Here is a 13,799-nt window from a genome sequence, read left to right on the forward strand (position 1 = left end):
TTGGTATCTTGTAGAAGTGGTATGAAGAGATTTACTTACCAATCGCCATTTCTTTACTCAAAGGTACTCTGAAATGATTGAATTCACACCAAGGCTGTGTTTGAAATTACTGCTTGTAGCATCAGGAAAAGTCCTTCTAAAATTATATCTACTTTATATTATAGCTTCAAAGCTATATCAGAAATAAATATGTTGCCATTTTTCACTGGTGGTGAAGACATGTATTATCTTAGAACACACGGACATTCATATAAATATAATGTGCCATATATAGATAGATACTATATATATACACACAGTCTATATAATATATGCATATATATACAAGCACACACACACACATTTTAAAATTCCTCTGATCTATTTTCACTTTTCTTTCATGTAAGATTCCCAAATATTTTCTCAAAATACATCCCAATTATTTTCCCAGTCACCCCAGATCCCATGAAAGACCTCGATGGAAAAAAACCTCAATACTTCACAAAGGGCAAGCTCCTGGTCACCATTGCAATTGCCACGTTAAGTGATAGATCAGGTCATGCACAGGCAAACAGAAATGGTTGTTATGTACAGACTCATAAAGGACTTGTTAAAGACACCACTGAAGTGTATCCTGTCTATATAAACATCTTTCTTCAGAAGAAAAGCAGCAGCCAGCAGGTAATAGAGGCTGCATGTAGGAGAGGTTGTCAGTGTGGAAGACAATATGCCTTTTGTATCTCATTTAATTTTTTATAAACATTTCCTCTGACAAGGACACTCAAAAATACATCTCCATCATCTTCCTTTCTGGTAATTATCTCTCTAAAATCAACACTGGTTTGCCAGGATCAAGTAAATATTGCCATAGTAACTAAAAGCATTTTTGGATGAAGGGAAGAATTTAGTCACAACACTAGCCCCTTCAATAATGCTGATTATAGGGTACATACTTTTGTTGGGATCTATTCAACATAAACTGAAAAATTTAACATTTTACTTCCTAGAAAGGAGGATGAATAAACAAGCACAGACTATTTCATAAGATGTGTCTGTCCTCTCCTGAATCAGGAGAACTCCAGGTTTAAATAATAAATTAAGCATAGTCTAAAATGCAAATGAAGTTTCTCTCAATAACACAGCGAGCTATTAAGAGAAAGTGTAAAGGGTTATGATAATTTTAAAGTATTATGAACTACAGAAAACAAATAAAAAGCATTTTCAGTGAATATGTCCAATTCATTGAACTATTCTCTCAATCCACTTAACTACCCACATGTGTACAATAATGATTTATAGACATTATACCTAATTATGCATATTTGGGCTGTGTTAGAGTGCCTAACAAAAGCTCTAGAAAGCAACAATTACCTCTGTTGCTTAGCTACATAGTTTAAAATATTCCTATTAAGTGCAGATTATTGTGGAGGGGAAAAGGAGGACAAAAATGCACATGTGCACCACAATGCATTTCACTTTACTGCTGCCAAACTGTTAGCATTTTGGGTCATTTCCAGTTTACATAATTGTTTGGTTCAACTGTTTGTTATATGTTAAAAGAAAATATTGATTAATTCTTATTCTTCTTCAGAAAATTGGACTCATGCAGGGAGAGGTGGCCTTGTGCACTGTATGCATAAAGTTGTGTTTAAAAAAAATGTCTGTAAACCTTAGTGTAACTTTTTAGCAGCTGGTCTAGTACCACACACATTGCAGTATTCTGAATAAAGAAGGCTGCTGTCTTTTCACATCTCAGCAAGTAAGAATGATGATTTGGCTCTATAACCAACTTTAGTCAAATGGGTTTTTATTATTTGCTCTTCTGCCATTTGGAAAATAACAGAATCCCATCAGTGGGTCATTGCAAAAAGTAAGAAGTCCTAGTTTTAAAATAAATCTCCAACTCTTCGAAACAAAACAAAACAAACAAAACTTGATAATAGTAACAGGTATTTTCAGTTATTTTTCTGTGTGAAAGATGAAAAATAATATAAATGCATGATAATAGATTTTTGCTCCTTAAATGATCATCAATTTTTAAATGCAATGTTTAAAAATTTGTTGTTGAACCAGTCTTAATGGTTCAGCTGTCCCAGCTTTGCTTTTCACTTCTACAGGCTGTAAATATACTTTAAAAATAATCAAAACTCAGCTTAGTTTACAGTTGCATCAATCCATGAACTGAAGCATTAACTGATCAACAGACAAGAATCATGAGTTCATAATAAAATGAGCAATATTACACAAAGAAATTACAAATAAACCTACATACCCAGACCAGCTGTATGCTTTAGCTGAAATTTGTTTTGTAGCTGGCAAAATGCAAAAGGGATAGGTTGTATTATCACTGACACAAGCAGGTTGGGGGGAATCTCACTGGTATAAAATCTTTTTGAAATCAAGTGTTTTTTTTTCTTTTGACTGAAGGGCTGGGTGCAAATTTATATCAATGGACCTGGCCCAACACTTGCCCTTTTTTAAAAAAAGAACCAGTTAAATAACTTAGGTTCATCTGTATATGTCACAAGTTTTACTTTTACCCCCATCATAGTACTTTCCCTTCAGCGAGTTCTTTAAGCTGTGCAGAGGGCAGGCACAAGGGAAAGAAAAACACATTACTGAGGGCAGCTCTGTTGGCCAGGAACCAGACTGAATCAATACAAGAAAAATTAGCTAAAATCTATCTATCTCAAAAAAAAAAACAAACCAAAAAACAAACAAACCACCAAACAAGAAAACCATACAGGAACTCTTACTCAAACAGCTTCCCTTCTGGTGTTAGGAGATAGAAATACTCCTTGCAGGCTGGACAGGCACTGAGAACCATGGAGCTTTTTTCTTGATGAATTTAGCTTAGTAACGTCATCCAAAAGACAGAGACTTTGGGTATCACCTTGTTAATTAATGTTCTGTTTGAAGAGGGAGCTCCCGTCTAGGCTTTCACACCGATGGGATGCAGACCCCCTGGAAGAGACTCCTCCTAGAAGACTTACAAGTCATAACTGGCTGAACTCTTTGCCATATAGAAATGATAAAAAGACCTCCACTGATTTTGGTAGAACCAGGATTTGATTCTTTAATCTGAAAGATAGCCTTCTTCTTCTTCTATTTGTTTTATGGTATTCATTTGTATAAAATTTGGGGGTTTGTATTGTTTTTAAGGAAATTCTGTTTAGAGTGGAGAAAGGTATAAATTCCTAATCTCAGTTCATCATAGAATCATAGAACAGCCCAGGTTGGAAGGGACCTCGAAAGATCATCTGGTCCAACCTTTTGTGGGAAAGGCAGCCTAGATGAGATTATCTAGCACCCTGTCCTTCCAAAATATTTGATAAGAAGAAACTGAGTGAAAAACAAATTACCTTTAAACTCCCGTAGCAATCAGCAACTAAGTGGAATATAAATTCATTCTGTTTTCATATTATCTATGATTACTAATGTCTCAGTGCCAGATCACATTGCTTTTATCTTGACATTTGCTATCTACTGATGACTCCTCCCTTTAAAACAAATGCAGAATGTATTCCACTGATATCTTCTCACTTGCCTGATTAATGATTTGTGCAGGACTTCTTAAACAAATATGTGACAGCCAATTTAGTTTGTTCATCTTGAATATATATATAAACATATATTAGAAGGAAAGAGCAATAAAGACATACTGTAACTTTATCTTTCTGTCTCCCTGTCCTCTTCCATATTTCCCAGCATACACATTGTAGAAGTTTCTATAAATTGTTGGACATGTTTGGCTTAGCAGAGTTGGAATAACAAGTATAAAAGTGCTGAGTCTAATAATCTTGTTAAACAGAACATACGTAGCAGTCACATGCATGAAATTGCTTTGCTAAATGTTGTCAACAATGTTTTGCTAAGCATTTTTTTTACTTCCTAAGAGCTCTATATATTCCAGTGAAAATCTGCTCTTCGTAAATGTGTTTTTCTCAGTGGTGGGCTTAACCTTGTTCTTTGACAGAGCTAGTGGAGAAGCAGATGCTGCTCCATATCTGACCTGCTGCAGTAGTTGTCTCTGTGTGTGACCTACAAAGCATTTACTAGACCCCAGGAGGAGTTATTGTACAAAATAATTGGAAGTACGATGCTTAAACCTAGACAGAAATGCACCATTCCAACTCTGTTAGAAGTCAAACATATTCTGCATCCTTTTTGAAAATACTGTTACATATCTCCCTTCCTGTGGAATTCAGGTTCAAGCAGAGACACACTGCACAACTACCTGGAGTTGAGCTGCTTTCGAGGACACTGATCTCTTCCTGTAAATCCGTCCTGTCTTCATTTTCTTCTTTGCATTCCAAGCTGGGGCTGTAGTGGCGGGGTTTCATTAACAGGGACTTCCTTTTGTTGACAGGAACGCCTGATACCTGTTCTTCAGCTTTTCTCTTCTTAGCCATGGAGCATTTGTAGGCACTGCAATGATCAATCGGCAATGATAGAGAAAAAAGTGGGAGAAGTGAGGGGTAAATTGTTTAAAAAATAGCACCATCCTCTAGTTTAAAAGCACCATCCTCTAAGTATAAAAGGGAGGATTGACAAAATATTAATTCATTTGCAGTTTCAGCAAGTTGTGTTTAGTGGATATTTAATTTTAGCTCATGTACTCGAAGCTCAGCGCACAGGCAAGTCCAATTTCTTTTCACTGCTGCCAAAATCTGTTTAGGGGAAGGGGAATGAGGAGGAAGACAAAACCAAAAAACCCATAACACAACATCCTTAATCCTAAATAAGCATATGCTAATCTAAGACCTGCTCTGCAGTAAAATAAATACACCCAGGAAAGGATGAACAAAATTGTAGTCTGGGTTGATAATCCAGAGAAAAAACTAAGGGGAAAAATATACCACCAGTTATACTACAACATGCCAAGCCTTTGGCTCCATTGCCTTTACATCAGTATGGATATCCAATCACGCACCTTGACTTCAACAGCATAAAACCTGTGTGAAACACACTGTACCTTCAGAAAATTTTGCAATACAGGTCCCTCTTTCAATATCAGTCCCAAGTGTTGGTTTCATTTCATTAGCTCGAGCCATAAATGCCTGGTTTAAGCTCTTCTCAGGCCTCTATATAGACTCTGGAAAAAGGCTCCTCCAGAGGGCAATTCATCCCACTTAAAACTAGATCTATCTGATAAATAGGGTGAGCCATCCCCTGGGAAAGGCCTTGCCCAGTCTAGATGCCTAACTTTCAGATGACCGACATGAGAAAAGAGGGCAGTATTTTAACGAGGAAGATTTTTAGCAGATTTCATATACTAGCTCCTAGAAGATCCACATATTGATCTGTGTATTAATTTGCTTCTACAGATATTTAGCAGAGCCTTTGTTGCCATGCAGCTGATCTGTATGGCATATAGATGTTACATCATACGACACCTCACTAAGGAGGCCTGAACCTTCAACCCTCTTTTTTTAATAACTTTTTGTGTAAGTGATTTGGTATGATTTCATTGTTCTTTCACACACAGTATTCTAAGAAATTTTTGTAGTATGAATAGTAGTGCCCATATTTTATCTGTCAGAGATGAAAAAACTACATATATGAATCTGTGTAATCCACTCGATGGTTTCTCGACCTTAGGCACCCCCAGAGTGCATTACAAATCTACACAATGCCCTTAGGTGTTGGATTTTGCATTTGGCTCACTGACTTAGCTGCAAGATTTGCAAAAAATCCATGTATGCGGAGAACTCCTATTGGTTACACATATTACAAGCTCAACAGCATAAATTAATCCTTCCAAGGTATCTTATGTGCACTAAATTGGCTCAGGTTCTGATTGTTTTGGATGAAAGCATATGACTAACTTGAGCTTTTTGTTAAAAAAAAATACCCATTTTTGGCTAAGCACCTTTTTGGCAATCCATCATTGCAAACATGAAAGACATAGAAATACAAAGATCTGCATTTTAGGGGGAATGTTAAAATGCTACCATACGCATCTTAAACACAGTGGATATTCTTGATCTTCTGAAAGCTAAAATGCTATGAGCATCAGGAATACTGGATGCTAAGCACCTGCTGTAGTTGAATATATTATGAGTTCTCTGTTATTTCTCTGTTTATGAATAGAGGATAACATAACATGAATATCATATTAAAGGTCAGAATCACAAGGGTATAAGCGTTCCCTTGGAAATGGTGCCTATATAACAGACATCAGGGATGGATGTAGTGTGGACAAATATGCATAATTTCTTTCTAAGAAAATACAATCAAGAGTTTCTTAATTCATATTTGTGAATGGCAGTTCCTACCATTCATGTTGTTTCAGGAAAATTGAATAAATGACAAATGTTTGAAAACCCTTCACACACAATTGTTTTTATCAACCAAAATCTTCACTAGGTTTGCTTCTGATTTTTCTCATTTATTTGTCAAGCTTCAAGTTTACCTCCAGTAGCTACTGTGAGAGTGTTTAGGACAAGATGAATTTCCAGTGTTTAATTCCCCTTTGACGAAGCTACAGCTGTTTCTTACACAAGCATAATTAATAGATTTTTAGAACAGAAGATCCAATTAGATCATCTAGTATGCCCTCCTGTGCAACACAGGTCACAGAACTTCACCTAGCTCTTCAGCTTTAATCCTGTAATTTGTCTGACTATTGTGCATCTTCCAGTCAAGTTAAGGGAAAACATGGTAAGAGAGTAAGTTGACTGCTGTATTCTTGCTCACTAAGTACCATCTTTTCCTAGTAACATGATGTTATAAGATGTTTTTCTAGTAACATGATGTTATGAGGCTGGCACAACAGCTATTAAACACGTTGGGTTTTCACCACAACTGTGAAAGATAGCCCAACTCAGATGTTAGCAGACCACAGCCAGGACCAGTGCAGAGGTACTACTGCCACCTGCCACCTGCAGATATGCTCTGGGAAACGAGAGCACAAGAATCCCACTGGACTGTAACTACCACAGTTTACAGCAGTAAATCAAAAGCTGCTGCATCAATGTCAGGACAGGATGCCCACAAATCTGCCTGGAAGCATATTGCTCATGCTAGAAAGTTTCTCCTCTATGAAAGACTGATGCATTAGCTTGTCCTTATCGTATCTTTTTCTGTACACAAGCAGCCACTCACCCAGATTTCCTCTATAATTCCCATCATTTTAAAATAAGTGAATAGATGAGATTCAACTTTAAGTAAAATTATTCCTGACGCCTTCCACTCTGATTACAGGAAGATGACAAAACACAGTTATTGCTTCTTTCCTAGGAAGTACAAATTGCTCTCCATAGGCCGGGAAGAGATTTTTCAACTCCAGCAGAATATACTCTTGCTTTTGCTGGTGACTTTATAAACTGCTGGTTTTGAGTCTTAACTGGAATCTATTAGTTTGCAAGAGCCAGTTTAAAGATCTATCATTTACCAGCAATTCCTCTTCTTTTCTACCTTACAGTGCTTAACAGTAAAAATGAAAATAAAACCACAAAAACAACTTCACAAGTGGTAGATTTTTCAAGTACTTACACATAATTTGTTAAGTATTTGATAATGGACACTGGGAATTTAACTACTATGAAAAGAATATATTTATGGCTTTGTAACATTCATGGCATGTCAAACTCACCTTTGTCTTAAAAAGTTTCTATTTCTCTCTTTTGCTTATGTATATGCACGCATAGTCGTACGTTAGCACAGATTTGTCAAGCTGTAGTTTGTCAAATGGTAAACCTATAATTTAGCTTCTCTATTACTCATCTCATAAATTCAATGTCTAATAGTTTTGTTGCTATTTATCAATGGCCTGCTTGTTGTCATGGAACACTGATTCAGCTGTCAAGGTTATTTGGTAATCTGAGGCTCATAAAACAGGAGAAGCTCTTTTTGTTATGAGCCCAAAGACAATACATGTTTTTTTTCCCAATTTAACTGTACTTAAATTTTATGAATAATAAATCATTTTAGTACTATCTATAATGAGCAGATTTTTTTATTATTATTTTTTTAGTCAATGACTCTGTTGCCAAAAACAGTCTTGTGTCAATCATAGTGTGAGCCAAGAGGTTAAAATCTAAGACCTGGTTGTATGTGTTGGAAAAAAACCCATGACAAATCTTTCATATGTATTTCATACCTAAATACTTTTTTTGGGGAATTGACTGCGTCCTTCTCTTTCCTTTATTTCTGCTTAGAATATGTCTTGGATGGTGTGGGCAGACACTGGTAGTATACAGGCAGAACAGTGCATTGGCTCCCTACCACAAAGCAATGTCTCAGAAGAAAGAGAGAGGTTTTAAGCAGTCCTAACCACATACAGCTTTTCCTACTGCTAAAAATTGTCATGCTCATCTTTTTTTTGTAATTGGTTCATCTAAGTGTTGTGTTTGTCAAGCCTTTAACCCGAACTTTAACCACTTTGTAGCCAGCAAGGGTTTTTTGTTGTTAATCTGTTGGCAAGACTTCCAGATCTCTGGGGATTTTTGTCTTATTCACAGCAGCCTGCAGATTGGTAAAGCATGATAACAGAGCGAAGAATTGCCATAGTGGGTAAAACCAGGGGAATGTTCAGCCTGACAACTGGTGTTTACTAATGCCTGTAATGGGTGTCATGCAAAATAACCACAGAACACACTGCACCTCATGTACACTCCTCAGCTTCAAGAGAGAAAATAAATGTCTTTGGATATCAAGACACGTACATTTATTGTCTAACACTATTATTTAAGGAGCCCACTCCTCATGTGACTTTGTGCAAGAATAATTAATGGAACATTTTAGTTTGTGGAGAAAATAATTTTCAGTTCTTAGCCTGAATTGCCTCTTGATTGTTTCATTAACTATACTACAAAAGTAAGCGTTAAGACTATTGAATTACAGTTAAAGGTGACATCATCTTCTGATCTGCAGAACCATTTAACTTCACACCAGTAGTTACAAGGAGAAGGTTAGTTTAACTGGTCTTTAATCATATTGTGATTAAAGATGTTGCCAGATGCTTTAGGCCTTGATCAGGTTTTGTTCACAAACTTGCAGATGCCCTAAGGCACTCGAAGTCAAATAGTACATTTTCCTTACAGGAGGGAAAAGTTGATATTCGAAGATTCAGGGACACTTGCCACTTACAGATGAACCAGTAGCTTACAAATGCCTGTCATGGTTGGGCTTTCTTTTAAGAATTTTAAGACTGTACTGAATCAGAGGTACCTGAAAGGAGTAGAAATTCTGAATGTCTCCCCACCTTAGTCCTCTTCTATGTCAACTTGTTCTCTAAGAAACAGATGATCTGGATTCTGTCTAACTCTCTAGCACAACGGCTTCCAAAGTTTTAGGCTATAGCTGAAAGTATCTCATCCCCCAAAATCACACAAAAATCCTGAGGTCCTCATAAGCTGATGATGGACAGGAGAAATTCCTAGCAATGGGTACAGAAAGGGGATGATCTGCTCCTAGGATGGATTGCATGTCAGTTGAAATGACATTGACCTTACTGTTTACATCAACCATGAATGCCAGAGATTCATGAAAGGAGGTGGTATTTTGGAGTCCAAAGAAAGAGAGCGTTGGTAGTCTGATCATTGCAATTGAAAATCCAAATAAGTGCTGATAATTACAGCAACTTCAGGTGGACAACAGTGGTTGGGGAGGAACGTGGAGAGTGACAATGACTCAATTTTTTGCTTTGTCTTCAGGTTAAGACAGTCAGATTTATGTTCTGTTTCCTTAACTAACCCTCGTTGTTTGCAAAGAGTGCATGTAAATTTTATAGCTCAGTGGAAGTGAGAGTGATAGTATTCTCAGCTCAGGTTGCTCTAAAAATGAGAACAGACAGAAATAAGGTTTTAATACACTGTCTTATAGCCAGAAGTTGGAGTCTCCACAGAAAGACTGAAAATTCACATCGTCAGGTCTGCAAGGACTAAGGTGGTGTTTCAAATGCCATGAAATTACTTACTGAATATGAAAGAATTCACATATTCTAACTATATACAAGGACAAATCCTAGATTCAGAAAACTAGATAGAAGCTACTTTTAAAAGACATGGATTAGTCATAGATTTTACGCATAGAGAGAGAAGAATGTTTTCTAAAAGGAAGAAAGTAAATTGCATAACTTTGGACCATCGATACTGGAATATAAATTCTACAAGGTTTATGCCCTTGGAAAAATGGCAACTAAACAGTAATTCCATTTACTGCAATCCGTTCTAAAATCCATATAGGTGCTAGATGGAAAACTAAGCAAAGTCTCTCAAAGGACATAAAGAAAATGGCTTGTGTATTAAATACGGACTTCTTGATTGATCTCTTATTTTATTTTTTTTAACAAAGACATTTGATGAGATGTTATTCATCAGTGAGAACGGCAGTTCAAGAGAAGGCTCTAATGACTTCACCCCACCTCTGTACCCTTCAACTCTCATTCTTAGAAAGATCTGTAAGTTTTACAAAACCTTCTGTCTCGTCTGCTGTATAGACTACATACATTCTCAGGATTTCTACAACACTGCATTCTGATGCTTCATGCTGAAATACACTTCCCATTTCCAAACATTTTTCTACTCAGTGGGATATGAAAGTATGCTTACAGATGTTTTATATGTCCATGAATTTCTCCATGAATAGTGGAACATGCTGGAACATGGGTTAAATGAAATGACCATTCTACCCATCTAAAAAAGTAAAAGTGAGAGAGATTTGTGAATTGTCAGGGGTGGGAAAATTGCACATGTCCAGAAGCAACTGCTTGCTTTACAAGTTATAGGTGGCAACACACTGACTAGCTGAAGAACTTCAAGGAGTAAGACTGTGCAACTGAGAAAATTGTAATCAAGGGTTGAGCTACATTTCATTGACAGTCTAAGATTGAGTTAAACCAGAAAAAAAAAAGTTTTCTTTCTAATTCTTTTAAATAATTCTTATAAGTACTAAAATATATTCAAACATTATGCCAATGAAAACTTATGGCTTTATGTGAAAATATTAAAATGACCATTTGTTAACAGAACTCTGATGTGAGTTTTTACAGATGAAATTTTGCAGGCTAGTCCTGGAAAGGACTGCTGAGTTCTCATCACTGACAAGAAGCTAAACATATATTTGCCCTGATTGCTAATCTGGAATCAGAGTTATTGACATTAATGTTTTCTTGTATTTTGTAAAGTAAGCCGAGCCATAGTAACTTTTAGACAATCTACAACATTTGGACTCCATGACACAGTGTGTTTTATTTCACAGATTCAGCCTAGGTGGTGAAAAATAATCTGGAAATAGCTCCAGATGGGAATTCCTGAAAAATTATTTCTGAGAGAATCCATCAGTAAAAGTAATTTCCTTCCATCAACATTTTTAAGCATTAAAATTAGAAGAACTTAAACCAATAAAATGTGTTGAAAACAATTGCTCATCATTTAGACCCAGTGATTTGTCTGTAATAGAAGCTCAGAACTAGCATGACTTACTCCAATGATAATTGAAGAAAATCTGACTCTTTCTTATTTTTAAATATCACACACAACAAAAAAAAATGCATTTCACCCCTTTCTAACAAACCCGTACACTTGGCTTACAAGTTGTATCTGTGAAAGGGACAGGGGCTTTTCCTATGCATTGTAGCAATCATTCCAGGGTTAAAGGGCCTTCTACAAATAGAAAAGTTTACTGCCATACACGGGCAATGTTCTTTTTCCAAAATGCCAGAGTTGTGAGAAGCTTAGTCCAAGGCTAAACCAAGATGAAAGGAACGCACATGGGGTATAGATGGGAAGAAAGATAAAAGAGAAATTCATATTTATGAACACTAATATAGAGCAAAATAAGCTCAGTAACTTGGGGGTATTAAAGTGTCTGTCTATATACACAAATGAAAGGTTTAGCTAGGAAAAAAGGAATAGAACTGGACAGATAATAATGTGGAGAAAATATGGTATCATAACTGAAAGCTGGCTGGAGCCTGATATTAAAAGATATATTTTATTTAAAAAAGACATATAAGAAAAGCAAAGGAGCTGCCATAGCCTTGTTGATGAAAGAGGATTTATTAGCCCCTATAAGAAGAGGCTGGGGAGAGATGGGTAATGGTGTTGAGTCATTATGTACTGAGCTTGGAGATGTTTCAGACAGTAAACTAAATGTTATAGGCCACCTGACCAAAAAGAACAACTGGACTGTGAAATGATTGAGCAAATAAAAAGAAGCACGTAAAAAGAGTGGAGCAATGGTAAGTCAGCAATAACATAGGAAAAGGCATGCAGTTATGGTGAAATCTACCCATGCCTCAAGCTCACTATGATGCCTGAGGCTAAAGGACAATGATTTCAGGCTGCAATAGGCTCATGAAATGCCTTTTTTTTTTTTAACCTTTTTTTCTTTTTCTTTTTTTTTTTTTTTTAACTCTAGTTTACTATTTTAGCAGGTTCTCCCCACAGGAAAGGTAACTCAGAGAAGGACAGCACAGATTCAAATTATCTTTTCTGGTTTCCTTGTTTTCAGTTTACAAGCTTGTAGGATCATAAGCATATTCAGATCATATAAAAAATAACACACATAAACCCTCTAATCGAAATACTATGTTAATGAAATGGATGACTTCTTCACGGTGTCATTCTATAGCTCATAGATCAAGAACTCTATATGGCTAGAGTTGTATATTTGGATCCTTTTTTAACAGGTATGTTATTTTTAGTAAAAGCCAGTTTGGAGGAAACTTAATTTTTATTGCGTGGAGCTCAAGAAGTTCTTAAACTCAGTAATATGAATGACTGCTCAAGATCTGGGCCAAATCCAGCCTCCCTAGCCTCTTTTTCATTTACTCACTCAATCTGTCCAGGTTCAGTAGGTCAATAAATTCCAGTGGGACCCAAGCCAAGAATTTGGCTTAGAATGGATTAAGTTTCTAGGCAAATCTACTGATCATCCACACAACCTTTGCATCCAGAAAGCCTTGCATGTGAGTAGTCAGCCTGCTAACACCACTAAATGTGTAAATAAAAAGCATACTGGTAAGTACAGACTGGTTAGAGAAGATGCAAAGAAGATAAGCTTTTTTTTTTTTTTTTGAAAACGGACAATGGGACTGTAAGCAATTCATTGTCAGGAGCCAGTACCTCCCTTTAATGTAGCAGGAGGTCCCATGGCTGCATTCTTTTCCTTTCCTTGCTATCTCCAGGCTGTCCACAGTCTGTTTCAGCTTGCTTTTGCTTGGCTGAATCCACCCTTGACATCAGTCAGACAGAGCAATCCAGCCAGCCATAATATTTAACTCATGATTGATATATATGAGGCAGAAGTCATCGGTTGGCATTTCAATCTCTGTATGGCTTGCGGTCATCTACAGAGAAAAGATCTGCCATAAGAGGGAACAACCATTTGGGGCTATAATGTTCGGATGCATTCTGTCACCCAGCAGAAGGCATTAAGGCATATGCAACTCTAAATTCCTATGTAGGGTTGGGAGGATAACATTTACTGTGTGCTGATGAACACAGAAGTTGTGATGAGGAAGACAACGACTCCTGTAATATATTAAATAACGTACAAGTTTTAGTTCAAGGCAAGGAACATTCTAAGATGCAACAAGCTCTCAGGTAGAAAAAAACTGCAAATAACTATCTGCCAGTCTAGCAGCCACAATTAAAGTGATGTGGATTTGACATATATTACAAAACCATTGCAGAAAAGCATACATTGAAACTAATTAATAATTGTTTTTTTATATATTAAATGGAGCCTTTAAGTAGAAAAATTGTAAAACCACAATCAAATAAAATAACAAAAAGAAAAGACACACTGAGACGGAAAGTGTTGACTAGAAATGAACACAGTAGACATTAAATGAGGCCTATAATATGCTA

The 13,799-nt window shown here is 36.5% G+C and overlaps 1 protein-coding gene across 4 annotated transcripts in view; it reads right to left on the minus strand.

The window, feature by feature from the left end:
• ST18 (ST18 C2H2C-type zinc finger transcription factor) overlaps positions 1–13,799 on the minus strand; it is a 167,720-nt gene that overhangs the window by 45,068 nt on the left and 108,853 nt on the right. For 2 of the 4 annotated variants that reach the window (XM_075495704.1, XM_075495705.1), the window contains exon 6: positions 4,217–4,407. In XM_075495704.1, the coding sequence (XP_075351819.1) occupies positions 4,217–4,407 (191 nt within the window). Of the gene's footprint in view, positions 1–4,216; positions 4,408–13,799 lie in introns of those variants that run through there. The other 2 variants (XM_075495706.1, XM_075495707.1) reach the window with 1 other exon arrangement.

This window comes from Mycteria americana, chromosome 2 (genome assembly GCF_035582795.1).
Source record: "Mycteria americana isolate JAX WOST 10 ecotype Jacksonville Zoo and Gardens chromosome 2, USCA_MyAme_1.0, whole genome shotgun sequence".
NCBI lineage: Eukaryota > Metazoa > Chordata > Aves > Ciconiiformes > Ciconiidae > Mycteria > Mycteria americana.